Source organism: Scyliorhinus canicula, chromosome 4 (assembly GCF_902713615.1).
Source record: "Scyliorhinus canicula chromosome 4, sScyCan1.1, whole genome shotgun sequence".
In the NCBI taxonomy this organism is placed as follows: Eukaryota; Metazoa; Chordata; class Chondrichthyes; order Carcharhiniformes; family Scyliorhinidae; genus Scyliorhinus; species Scyliorhinus canicula.
Window position 1 is genome coordinate 24184911 of NC_052149.1, and position 12587 is coordinate 24197497.

A 12587-nucleotide genomic window follows, 5' to 3' on the forward strand; every position below is an offset into this window, starting at 1 on the left:
CATCTAATAGGAGCTATTTACTCTAATCCCATTTCTCTGCCCTAGTCCTGTACTCTTTCGGATCTGTTGGCTTCTGTTTCAGGTCTGACTATTTGATGGTTGCCGGCCACTACCCAGTTTGGTCAATAGGTCAGCATGGTCCGACTCCATGTCTAGTGGATCAATTGAGGCCACTTCTAAAAAAGTACAACGTGACAGCCTACATCAGCGGCCATGATCACAGCCTGCAGGTAGGCGAATATTGAATCAAATCCCATTGTTGTAAAATGATCACAACTTTCCAGTTGTGGAATTTAGGAATTTTGAAAAGGATCAATCACGTGACCTCAATGGGTTTATTCCGATTGTTCCTAACACATTTTTGGCTATTTTGTAAAAGCTAACCTACGAGTCTTGGTGTTGTTCAGTTAAGTGCTGTTACATAACTCCCATTCTCCAAAACTGTACATAATTAATGCATAGATCCCTGCAGTGCAGAAGGAGGCCATTCGGGCCATTGAGTCTGCACCGATTTTCTGAAAGAACGCCCGATCTAGGTCCACTCCCCCACCCTACCTCCGTAATCCCATCTAACATTTTGGGCAATTTAGCACGGCCAAATCCATCTAACCTGTACACCTTTGGACCGTGGGAGGAAACCGGAGCACCCGGAGGAAACCCACCTAGACACGGGGAGAACGTGTCAACTCCACACGGAAAGTGACCCAAGGCCGGAATTGAACCCGCTGCTGTGAGGCAGCAGGGCTAAGCACTGAGTCACCGTGCTAATTCACTCCTATAATTTGCCAACACCCCTAGCTGTAGAATATGCTTAACCGAGAGATTTCAGTACCTTCATAATGAACCATAAAACCTCCCAAAATTTAGGGATTTGACCGCTCAATGACTTTTACTCACAGGAGAGGGAGGAACATGTTCAGCGAAAAGTATTTCTACATATTCATTACCTGCAAATTGTGAGGAAGACTTTACTTTCAGACAAAATACCACAAGGGGCTGGAAGTCTGAAGTTAAAGCAGGAACTGCTCAAAAAGCTCAGTTGGTGAGTCCCATCATGTCCCCTGTACCAGGCTCTGCCATCTCTATTGACCTACTGAACACTTGCTAGAACCAATGAACATCACAGTGTAAAGTGGAATGTGTAAAAAAAAAAGCTTGGGAAAAATGTACTCCATTGATAAATTTCTGAATTCTGTGAATTTAATCTGTATGTAACTATCCATCCAGATTGATGCTTCCCATACAATTGGTACAAGAGGTGCACTGCGAGAAGATTTGCTACTCCTCCAATTTTCATTGGGGCTTTTCTATCAGTTACTGTTGCTGCCGCCTCACTTTTGTAACCAATTTCCTTCAAACTTCAGATTCTTCTTGAAGAAAGGAACTGTGAGGGCAGCAGGGTAGCATGGTGGTTAGCATAAATGCTTCACAGCTCCAGGGTCCCAGGTTCGATTCCCGGCTGGGTCACTGTCTGTGCGGAGTCTGCACGTCCTCCCCGTGTGTGCGTGGGTTTCCTCCGGGTGCTCCGGTTTCCTCCCACAGTCCAAAGATGTGCCGGTTAGGTGGATTGGCCATGCTAAATTGCCCGTAGTGTCCTAAAAAGTAAGGTTAGGGGGGGGGGGGGTGGTTGTTGGGTTACGGGTATAGGGTGGATACGTGGGTTTGAGTAGGGTGATCATTGCTCGGCACAACATCGAGGGCCGAAGGGCCTGTTCTGTGCTGTACTGTTCTATGTTCTATAAAGGTCACTTAATGGAATGTGGAGTTGAATCATAGAATTTATAGTGCAGAAGGAGGCCATTCGGCCCATCGAGCCTGCACTGGCTCTTGGAAAGAGCTCCGTACTTAAGCCCACGCCTCCACCCTATCCCTGTAACCCCACCTGACCTTTTTGGACACTAAGGGCAATTTATCATGGCCAATCCACCTAACCTGCACGTTTTTGGACTGTGGGAGGAAACCGGAGCACCCGGAGGAAACCCACACACACACGGGGAGGACGTGCAGACTCCGCAGAGACAGTGACCCAAGCCGGAATCGGACCTGGGATCGTGGAACTGTGAAGTAACTGTGCTAACCACTGTGCTACCGTGCTGCCCCCTCTGGGGTTATAACTCTGGGGCGCTGTTGGCTGAACAGTTGGTTTGTGACGGAGAGCGAGGCCAACAGCGTGGGTTCAATTCCCGTACCGGCTGACATTATTCATGAAGGCCCCGCCTTCGCAGCCTTGCCCCTCGCCTGAGGTGTGGTGATCCTCAGGTTAAATCAACACCAGTCAGCTCTCCCCCTCAAAGAGGAAAGCAGCCTATGGTCACCTGGGGCCGTGGCAACTTTAACAAAAAATAACTCTGAAATGAATGATCCAAGGAAACCATGCACATACATACATCCTATGAATTAGGAGCATCATTCAGCCCTTCGAATCTGCTTTGATATTTGATAAGATCAATGTTTGATCTGATTGTGGTCTGAACTCTACTTTCCTCTCTACCCGAGAACTTCTGATTCCCTTTCCAGTCAAGAATCTATCTAACTCAGCCTTAAAGGTTTCCACTGTGCCAGCCTCCACTGCTTTGCGTGGAAGAGAAATCCACAGGCCAACAACCTTCTGAGAAAAACAAATTCTCCTCACCTCCGTCTTAAAGGGGAGATTCCTTGTATTTAAACTGTGTCCCCGAGTTCTAGTATCTCCCATAAGGGGAAGCATCTTTCCTGCATCCACCCTGTCAAGTCTGTAATGATATGTATATGGTCAAGATAGTGAAGGGTTAATAATTACATTTCAGTATAAATCAAACACTAGAGGGCGGTACTACCTCTCTGTATTTAAGACAGCCTCTCAGGGAATTCTGGGAGTAGAATAAGGAGCATGAAAGCACAAGGAGAAGCTTAGAGTAGATAGAGATAGCACAAGATTAGATCATAGTGTAGTTAGTGACTAGATGAAATGAAATGAAATGAAAATCGCTTATTGTCACGAGTAGGCTTCAATGAAGTTACTGTGAAAAGCCCCTAGTCGCCACATTCCGGCGCCTGTCCGGGGAGGCTGGTATGGGAATCAAACCGTGCTGCTGGCCTGCTTGGTCTGCTTTAAAAGCCAGCGATTTAGCTGAATGAGCTAAACCAGCCCCTGGTTTATTATATATTAGATATAATATTGAGTACTGTAAGACAGATTCAATATCATTTAATTATTATCTGTAGCTCAGTAGAGTGTTCGAACTTCATTTAATTAGTAGTGTAATAATAAATTAGTTTGTTTAAATTGTTTGATTGGTATATTCTTTGTCAACACTACATTGGGTCATTCTGGAAGAAAGGACAAAGAATACAACATATTACCAATCATGGGAATATAACAAAGTCCTCTCAGGATCTTACATGTTTCAATTACAGTAAGAAGTCTTACAACACCAGGTTAAAGTCCAACAGGTTTGTTTCAAACACGAGCTTTCGGAGCACGGCTCCTTCTTCAGGTTCACCTGAAGAAGGAGCCGTGCTCCGAAAGCTCGTGTTTGAAACAAACCTGTTGGACTTTAACCTGGTGTTGTAAGACTTCTTACTGTGCTCACCCCAGTCCAACGCCGGCATCTCCACATCATGTTTCAATTAGATCACTTCTCATTCTTCTAAACAGCAGTGGGTACAGACCCAACCTATCCAACTTTGCTTCATTAGATAACACCTTCATCCCCGGAATTGATTGATTCAGAAGACATCTGTGTTCGCCCAGCGATGACAGTCAATCCATACTTGTTTATGAAATGATCAGCAGTAAACACCTGATGGTTGATGGGGAATGTGGTGAATGTAATATATATGATATGATAATTCACACTGTCTTTGTACGCGCAGTAGCATTATCCAACCACTAGGGGTAGTAGTCCTGGGAGTACTCAGGAACTTGTACTGGGCTCCACCCTTGGCTCCGTCCACGACTCCTCCCCCTAGTACTGCTGTATAAATATCCTTGTCCAGAGTCAGCCTGAGTTCACTAAGAGTTCATCAACGGGTAACAGGCTGGCTCTGAAGTAAGTCGATTAAAGCCTAGATTCATATCGGAAACACGTGTCTGGTGAATTGATGGTTCCATCAGGGAATAGTCCAAAACAAGATGGGTTTTTAATGCATTTTTCTTTTGCTTCGCAGTTCATTCAGGAAGGTGGTGGGGTTGCTTACATCGTCAGTGGAAGCGGGAGTTTCGTCGACACATCTACTGAAAACAAAGAGAAGGTGCCAAGAGAATGGCTGTACTTCTACAACTCGGATATCAGTGCCCTGGGTGGATTTGTACTCATTCAAATCACGGCAGAGCAAATGTTTGTGTCATACAGGCAGCCATATGGGATGGTGGTTTTTGAAACTTCACTACCAAGGCGCAAACTTTAAACTAGGCGGGGGGGGGGGGGGGAGAAAATTGGACTGGAGAAAAAACAGATTTCTCTCAAAGTTTTTGCTCATATATTCCATTCACTTCAACTGGTTTCTGAACCACTGACAATTTGGATTTGAAATGTTTTTCACTGTTAATTGACCTGATCGGCGCGGTAGCACAGTGGTTGGCACTGTTGCGTCACAGCACCAGGGTCACGAGTTCCATTCCCGCTTGGGTTACTGTCTGTGCGGAGACTGCACGCTCTCTCCGTGTCTGCGTGGATTTCCTCCCACAGTCCCAAAAATCGTGCTGTTCGGTGAATTGGACATTCTGAGTTCTCCCTCCGTGTACCCGAACAGGTGCCGGAGAGGGGCGACTAGGGGCTTTTCACAGTAACCTCATTGCACTGTTAATGTAAGCCCACTTGTGACAATAATAAAGATTATTATTATTATATCGCCTGCTGACAATGGGGTCGTGAACTTCATTTTAATCCAGCGGAATAATAAAAGAATAAAATAGATAATTTGAGACAGAAGTGGGGTAATTTGTCAACTGTGCCTTACAGTTGGGGGGGGGGGGGGGGGGGGGGTCTTGAGGTCACATGTTGGAAAATGAGGCCAGAAACATCAGTCACGGTGTCCTCTGATTTCTTTTTCTTCATAAATTTAGAGTACCCAATTATTTGTTTTCCAATTTAGTGTGTCCAATCCAGCTACCCTGCAAATCTTTGGGTTGTGGGGGTGAGACGGAGACACAGGGAGAATGTGCAAACTTCACACGGGCAGTGACCCAGAGCCAGGATCGAAGCCGGGTCCTTAGCGCTTTTGGCAGCAGTGCTAACCACTGCGCCACCGTGCCGCCCCCCTCCAGCTGCAGCTTAACTAACGTTTTGCACAGTTGCAGAATAACCTCCCAGATTATTGAGGGATTCCGATGATAAACCAGTGATTTTGAGAAATAAGACATATTGAATAGGAAGATTTTTCTGAAGGAGGGGGTCAGGTTTAGCTCAGGTGGCTGATCAGATGGTTCGTGATGCAGCACAAGGCCAACAGCGTGGGCTCAATTCCCATACCGGCTGAGGTTATCCATGAAGGCCACAGTTTCTCAACCTTGCCGCTCGCCTGAAGTGTGGTGATCCTCAGATTAAATCACCACCAGTCAGCTCTCCCCCCTCTCAAAGGGGAAATCAGCCTATGGTCACCTGGGACTATGGCAACTTTACCTTACCTGGAGAGATAGGGGAATAATTGAGGTTAAATTTGTAAATCAGTGCTATAAATAAGTAGCTGGTGAGAATTTTACACAAGGAATTTGGGAAAATCTTGGAATCATTTGGAAAATACAAGGATGGGATTTTAGGATCTTTCCAAGTGGATGAAATAAGATGGGCTGAATGGCTTCCTCACCTTGTAGCCGGCAAAAAAGTGGGGGGAGAGGGACCACGGAGAGAACAGGAGATTGTACTTGATATATAATGAGTTGGTGAAATTGAAGGTTAAGAGCAGGGCTATGGTTCCAGGCACCGAGGGAAATGATTGAGATGGGCTGATTTGAAAAAGTGTTGAACTAATGGTTTTTTTTATTTTTGTTTGGATTTAATTGCAATATACAAGTGGTTATAAAAAGGTGAAGGAAGTACAGTAATCTGTTGCTTGAGTGTCGGCACCATTATTTTAAATATTTGCTCTGTAAATAGTATCAAACTGCATATTCTCCAAATGAAATCATCCTTTCAAAATGATTGTGGGTTCTCATATTAAACGTTTTAATTCATTACTCCTCTGTGCTTGCACACATCTCGCCTTTACGCAAAGTGTGTGAATATCGATTTGACTGTGCTCTGGGACGGTAACGGTTAACTGGCGGAAGTATCCATGTCCGCCTAATGCCAACAATAAAATAAAATTGGAGAAGATAAAGTCTGTGCGCAGTGTTTATTCTGTTAACACTCCGAGATTGCAGAAGTTCTGCCTAGTTTCTGTCCTCGTATCTGTAGTTTGAACTGCAGCTGAGCTCAAAGGGCGTCGGCCGCCTCAGACTCCCTCTGCTCGAAGAACCATGCATCAACTGGCCTTTCACCATCTCTGCCTGTGATAGAAGAGTGGTACCAGGAGGAGCCAAGGATGGTCTGTGTGGAATGTGACAGCACTTGTAAAACAGCAGGTCCTGTCACACACATTTCTGCGCTGAGCCTCTGCAACTTCCATTCCCAGCATTACGTGGAGGCTGCTGATTTGTCCCTGTTTGGCTGATTTATCTATCGTTAGCACCCATTCTGTCAGGCCACATTATCACTCACATTCACTGATCCGCCGTGAGCATCCTCCACATTCTTTTAACCCCCCCCCCCCCCGCTTCCCCATTCCTTCCTGTCGTTTGCAGTCTGCTTTCTACTCCTCAGTCTAATGAGCCAGCAGTACAGGCTCTTGGGCCTTGGCCTGGCAGCCACTACTGCTCACTTAGCCCATGCACTCTTTCCAGAAGAAACTGTATTAATGAAGAACACGGGCTTTGGCTGACTGCTATGACATGGGCCTCCAGCTTGCCTGGCGTTGCTGGATAACTTGTAACAGAGGCGAGTGCTGAAATGTGAGGAGGCATCACTCAGAAGTCAGAAGGTGGTTGTGCGAGATGTCCGGGTTGGATCATTTTCTTGTGCGTTAAAGGATTCTCCTAAGTGAACAATTTTACCCAATATGGTCAAACAGTGGATGTAGAGTCCTACCCTGGCATCTTTGGTTGTTTCATCATTATAGTGACTAATGGTCCATTAAAGGAAATACTGGACTTTTTAAAGCAGCTTTTGCAATTGCGGAATTTTCCCAAAGCACTTCACAACCAAGGAAGTACTTTTAAAGTGTTGTCAGTAGGAAACGTGGCAGCCAGCATTAAGCAGAGTGATCTTCCCACAAACGGCTGTGTGATATTGACCAGGTAATCCGCTTCTTCTGATGTTGGTTGATGGGCAAATATTGGCCATTATACTGGGAAGAACCCCTCTGCCCGCCTTCAAGATGGTGCTGTGGAATCGTCTACATCCATCTGAGAGAGAACAGACAGGGGCTCGGCTTAACATAGAATCCTCGACATTCGGCCCATCGAGTCTGCACCGGCCCTCCGAAAGGGCACCCTGCCTAGGCCCACTCCTCCGCCCTATCCTCATGACCCTGTAACCCCACCGTCCATGCCCATCTCTTGGCACTAAGCGTGGCCAATGCACCCAACCTGCACATCTTTGGACTGTCTTACCGAAAAGGCAGCACTCCCGTGGTACTCGACTATTTTGCGCTCAGCACTCGGGAGTGGGATTCGAATCCATAACCTTCTGGCCTGGAGGTTTGAATGTGACCAGCTGAACCACGACTGACTTTCACAACTTCAGCATCTCATCTCAAATATTGCCATACCCCCACTGGTTGCTCATGAGAGATGCCCGCGGACTGAACTGACAATGCACGAGACATGACGGTGAGTTAACAGAAGGAAATGTAATTGGTGGGAATGTGGTAGAGAATTGGAGTGGGCTCCGCCTTCAGTTTTAGGACTACTGCTTACCAAACGGTCGGTGCATGCATCAGTCAAAGTAATTTTACAGCATACGGTGTAAATGTAATATTTATTTCTGTCCAAAATTAAAAGTGGGGGTGCTTGGTCAGAAATATGGAACACATCAGTTAAACTCGTGAATAAACTCCCCCCTCCAAATAAAGAGGTTTCGCATAATTGGCATGAATAACTTGCTGATTCAATAGCAGGCTGTGTCGGAGTTGCAGTTCCTTAAAGTGTCACAAGATGGCAGTGGATGTCAGAATTGTATCAATTACTTCTGTGCAATTCTATCTGACTGCTGTGGAGAAGATTGCACCCAAACCCCAGCACTTTCTGTCTTTATTTCGGATATCCAGCATCTACAACATTCCCCTCCTTGCTCTGTGCGACTACCCACAAAATGCAGTTTCTGAAGTCTGCAAACTTTTAAAGTTCTGTGAAAATTGTGACGGTGTGCCCTTAACCTATTGCATTGCATGGATGAAATGCGTACTGCATATCTGTCACTAAAATGTATTAAAATGGATATTTGATTTGATTTTGATTTGATTTATTGTCACATGTACCGAAGTACAGTGAAAAGTATTTTTCTGCGGTTGAGGGAACGTACACAGTACGTACATAGTAGACAAAAAGAATAATCAACAGAGAACATTGACAAATGGTACATCGACAAACAGTGATTGGTTACAGTGCGGAACAAGGGGCCAAACAAAGCACATACATGAGCAAGAGCAGCATAGGGTGTCGTGAATAGTGTTCTTATAGGGAACAGATCAGTCCGAGGGGGAGTCGTTGAGGAGTCTTGTAACTGTGGGAATGAAGCTCTTCCTGTGTCTGGATGTGCGAGTCTTCAGACTTCTGTACCTTCTGCCTGATGGAGGGGTCTGGAAGAAGGCAAAGCCTGGGTGGGAGGGGTCTCTGATAATGCTGTCTGCCTTCCTGAGGCAGCGAGACAGAATCAATGTGGGGGTGGCAAGCTTGTGTGATGCGTTGGGCTGAGTTCACCACACTCTGCAGTTTCTTGTGATCTTGGGCCGAGCTGTTGCCATACCAGGCTGTGATGCAGCCGGATAGGATGCTCTGTATCGCATATCTGTAGACGTTTGTGAGAGTCGATGCAGACATGCCAAATTTCTTTAGCTTCCGTAGGAAGTGGATACGTTGTTGGGCTTTCTTGACTGTTGCATCAACGTGAGTGGACCAGGACAGACTGTTGGTTATGGTGACCCCCAGGAACTTAAAGCTATCGACCATCTCCACTTCTGAGCCTTTGGAGTAGACGGTGGGTGTGTGTCATGCTGCGCTTCCTGAAGTCGATGATCAGTTCCTTGGTCTTTCCAACATTTAGAGACAGGTTGTTTTCGATACACCATCCAACCAAGTGATTTATCTCCCTCCTGTCGTCTGATTCGTTGTTGTTTGAGATATGGCCCACCACAGTCGTATCATCCGCAAACTTATACATTTAAAAAAATACCCCAGTTTCAATAATAAATTTCATGTCTCTTCCTCGCCCGTTTAAATACTCATCATGTGAGGATAGAGCAGAAAGGTAATGTGGCATTTTTACTTTCCCACTGTTCCCCAGGCGGTGGACAAGGGCACATTGTTCCTTGATTCAGTGCAGATAATTTATTGGCAATATCATGTGCCCTGTATTGCTGCCAGGGAACTGCAGTGTTGCACAGCTCCCTCAATGATCAGCGAGCTGTGTGAATACTCTCTGCAATGAACACATTACCAGCTGTTTCTGTGCCTTCTCTACCCTGACAGTGCACTGATGCTTAAATGGCATTCATCAACTTGCACAAGCCTCTTTTGTCTTTGTTCTTTCATGGGATGCAGTTGTGGCTGGCAAGGCCAGCGTTTGTTACCCATCCATAAGTACCCTTCAACTGAGTGACTTGCTAGGCCATTTTCAGAAGGCCTAGGTCAATGGCTGTGGTTCTGGAGTTACATGCCGGGTAAGGGCAGCGATAGTGGAGAAAGTAGTTTGTCCGTGGTCGTTGTCATGGTCATTATTACTGAGACCAACTTTTAAGTTCCAGGTTGTATTCATTGAATTTAAATTCCACCCACTGCCACGGTGGGATTAGGACCCGTGTCCCCAGAGCACCAGAGGGCCTCTGGATTACCAGTCCATTACCGCTCAGCCCCCACTACCCCAGCTCAGGGCCATCGATTGGAATGGACAATGCACGCAGCCTTCAAAATGAGCTTGAAGTAAAGTTGACCCATTCATTGAACTACAGAATTCACAGGATCTAGAAGGAGGCTATTTGGCCCATCATTCCTGGGCTAGCATTAGCGCTTCAACTGGACCCATAGGGTCATCACCCCTCTAGGATTGCCCTGAAGTCGTCGGGAACTAAAGACTAAACTCCAGGAAACGGCTATGGCCAAACTCAGTGGGAAAAGCCACGGAGGCAACAGGAAAGAGTCTTCCATTTTACTTTCTTTGAACATTATATTTGAAAAATATTAGATGTGGGTATATCAGACAATGAAGAATCCTCCAGACAGATTATGATGGAGTGAGCAATTCCCATTCATCCGGTGCTGGTGCTCCGGTTTCCTTCCATAGGACAAAGATGCGGATTGGCCATGCTAAACTGTCCCTAAATATCCTAAGGTTATGTGGGGTTACAGGGATGGGGTGGGGGGGGCGGGGGGGGGGGGGGGCGGTGAGTGGGCCTGGGTGGGGTGCTCAGTTGGAGGGTCAGTGGGTCAAATGGCCTCCTTCTGCCGTATAAGGATTCTATGATGCTAACTGGGGGTTGTGGGGGAGAGAGTGTGAGGGGGGGAGGGGTGAGTGGATGTGGAAGGTGAGGGTGTGGAGTGATGGGGAGGAGGGAGGGGTGAGGGGATATGGAAGGTGAGGTTGTGGAGTGATGGGGAGGGTGAGGAGGGAGGGTGAGGGGATATGGAAGGTGAGGTTGTGGAGTGATGGGGAGGAGGAAGGGGTGAGGGGATGTGGAAGGTGAGGTTGTGGAGTGATAGGGAGGAGGAAGGGGTGAGGGGATGTGGAAGGTGAGGATGTGGAGTGATGGGGAGGAGGGAAGGGTGAGGGGATATGGAAGGTGAGGTTGTGGAGTGATGGGGAGGAGGGAGGGTGAGGGGATATGGAAGGTGAGGTTGTGGAGTGATGGGGAGGAGGGAGGGGTGAGGGGATGTGGAAGGTGAGGATGTGGAGTGATGGGGAGGAGGGAGGGGTGAGGGGATGTGGAAGGTGAGGGTGTGGAATGATGGGGGAGGGAGGGGGAGGGGATGTGGAAGGTGAGGGTGTGGAGAGATGGGGGAGGGAGGGGGAGGGGATGTGGAAGGTGAGGGTGTGGAATGATGGGGAAGGTGAGGAAGGAGTGGTGAGGGGGTGTGGAAGGTGAGGGTGTTGAGTGATGGTGAGGAGGGAGGGGTGAGAGGAGGGAGGGGTGAGTGGATGTGGAAGATGAGGGTGTGGAGTGATGTGGAGGGTGAGGAGGGAGGGTGAGAGGATATGGAAGGTGAGGGTGTGGAGTGATGGGGAGGAGGGAGGGGTGAGGGGATATGGAAGGTGAGGTTGTGGAGTGATGGGGAGGGTGAGGAGGGAGGGTGAGGGGATATGGAAGGTGAGGGTGTGGAGTGATGGGGAGGGTGAGGAGGGAGGGGTGAGGGGATATGGAAGGTGAGGGTGTGGAGTGATAGTGCAGGGAGGGGAGAGGGGATGTGGAAGGTGAGGGTGTGGAGCGATGGGGAGGAGGGAAGGGAGAGGGGATATGGAAGGTGAGGGTGTGGAGTGATGGGGAGGGTGAGGAGGGAAGGGAGAGGGGATGTGGAAGGTGATGAGCCATCAATTGTACGTGAGATGAGTTGCTGTACAAAAGTTAGGCTTTAATAAGCTAGAACTTAGCCCTGCCGTCGACTACAATAAATGGACGACCGCCGGGCGTTCTGACTATTTATACCTCGGTATGAAGGCGTGGTTAACTCAGCTTCTCGACTAATCGGAGAGCCGTCACATGACTGGTCTCAACCAATTGGTCGAGAGGCAAATGACCGACCAGGGCCAATGGTAAGCCGGTGTTCTGCACCAATGGCAGACAGCTATGCAAATCATACCACCACAGAAGGTGAGGGTGTGGAATGATGGGGAGGGAGGGGAGAGGGAATGTGGAAGGAGGGCTTATGGAGTGATGGGGAGGTGGGAGAGTGAGGGGATGTGGAAGGTGAGGGTGTGGAGCGATGGAGAGGAGTGAGGGGTGAGGGGATGTGGAAGGTGAGAGTGTGGAGTGATGGGGAGGAGAGAGGGATGAGGAGAGGAGGGAGGGGTGAGTGGATGTGGAAGATGAGGGTGTGGAGTAATGGGGAGCAGGGAGGGGTGAGGGGATGTGGAAGTTGAGGGTGTGGAGTGATGGGGGCAGGGAGGGGAGAGGGGATGTGGAAGGTGAAGTTGTGGAGTGATGGGGAGGGTGAGGAGGGAGGGTGAGGGGATATGGAAGGTGAGGTTGTGGAGTGATGGGGAGGAGGAAGGGGTGAGGGATGTGGAAGGTGAGGTTGTGGAGTGATGGGGAGGAGGAAGGGGTGAGGGGATGTGGAAGGTGAGGATGTGGAGTGATGGGGAGGAGGGAAGGGTGAGGGGATATGGAAGGTGAGGTTGTGGAGTGATGGGGAGGGTGAG

General features: G+C 48.0%; 1 protein-coding gene across 9 annotated transcripts in view; it reads left to right on the forward strand.

Moving 5' to 3' along the window:
• The window catches only part of acp5b (acid phosphatase 5b, tartrate resistant), a 46491-nt gene extending 41829 nt beyond the window's left edge, over nt 1-4662 (forward strand). For 7 of the 9 annotated variants that reach the window (XM_038793886.1, XM_038793887.1, XM_038793884.1 and 4 more), the window contains 3 exons: nt 83-230; nt 900-1042; nt 4150-4662. In XM_038793886.1, the coding sequence (XP_038649814.1) occupies nt 83-230; nt 900-1042; nt 4150-4498 (640 nt within the window). In that variant the 3' untranslated portion in view covers nt 4499-4662. The remainder of the gene's footprint in view (nt 1-82; nt 231-899; nt 1043-4149) is intronic. The other 2 variants (XM_038793888.1, XM_038793889.1) reach the window with 2 other exon arrangements.
• Nucleotides 4663-12587: the final 7925 nt, after the last annotated feature.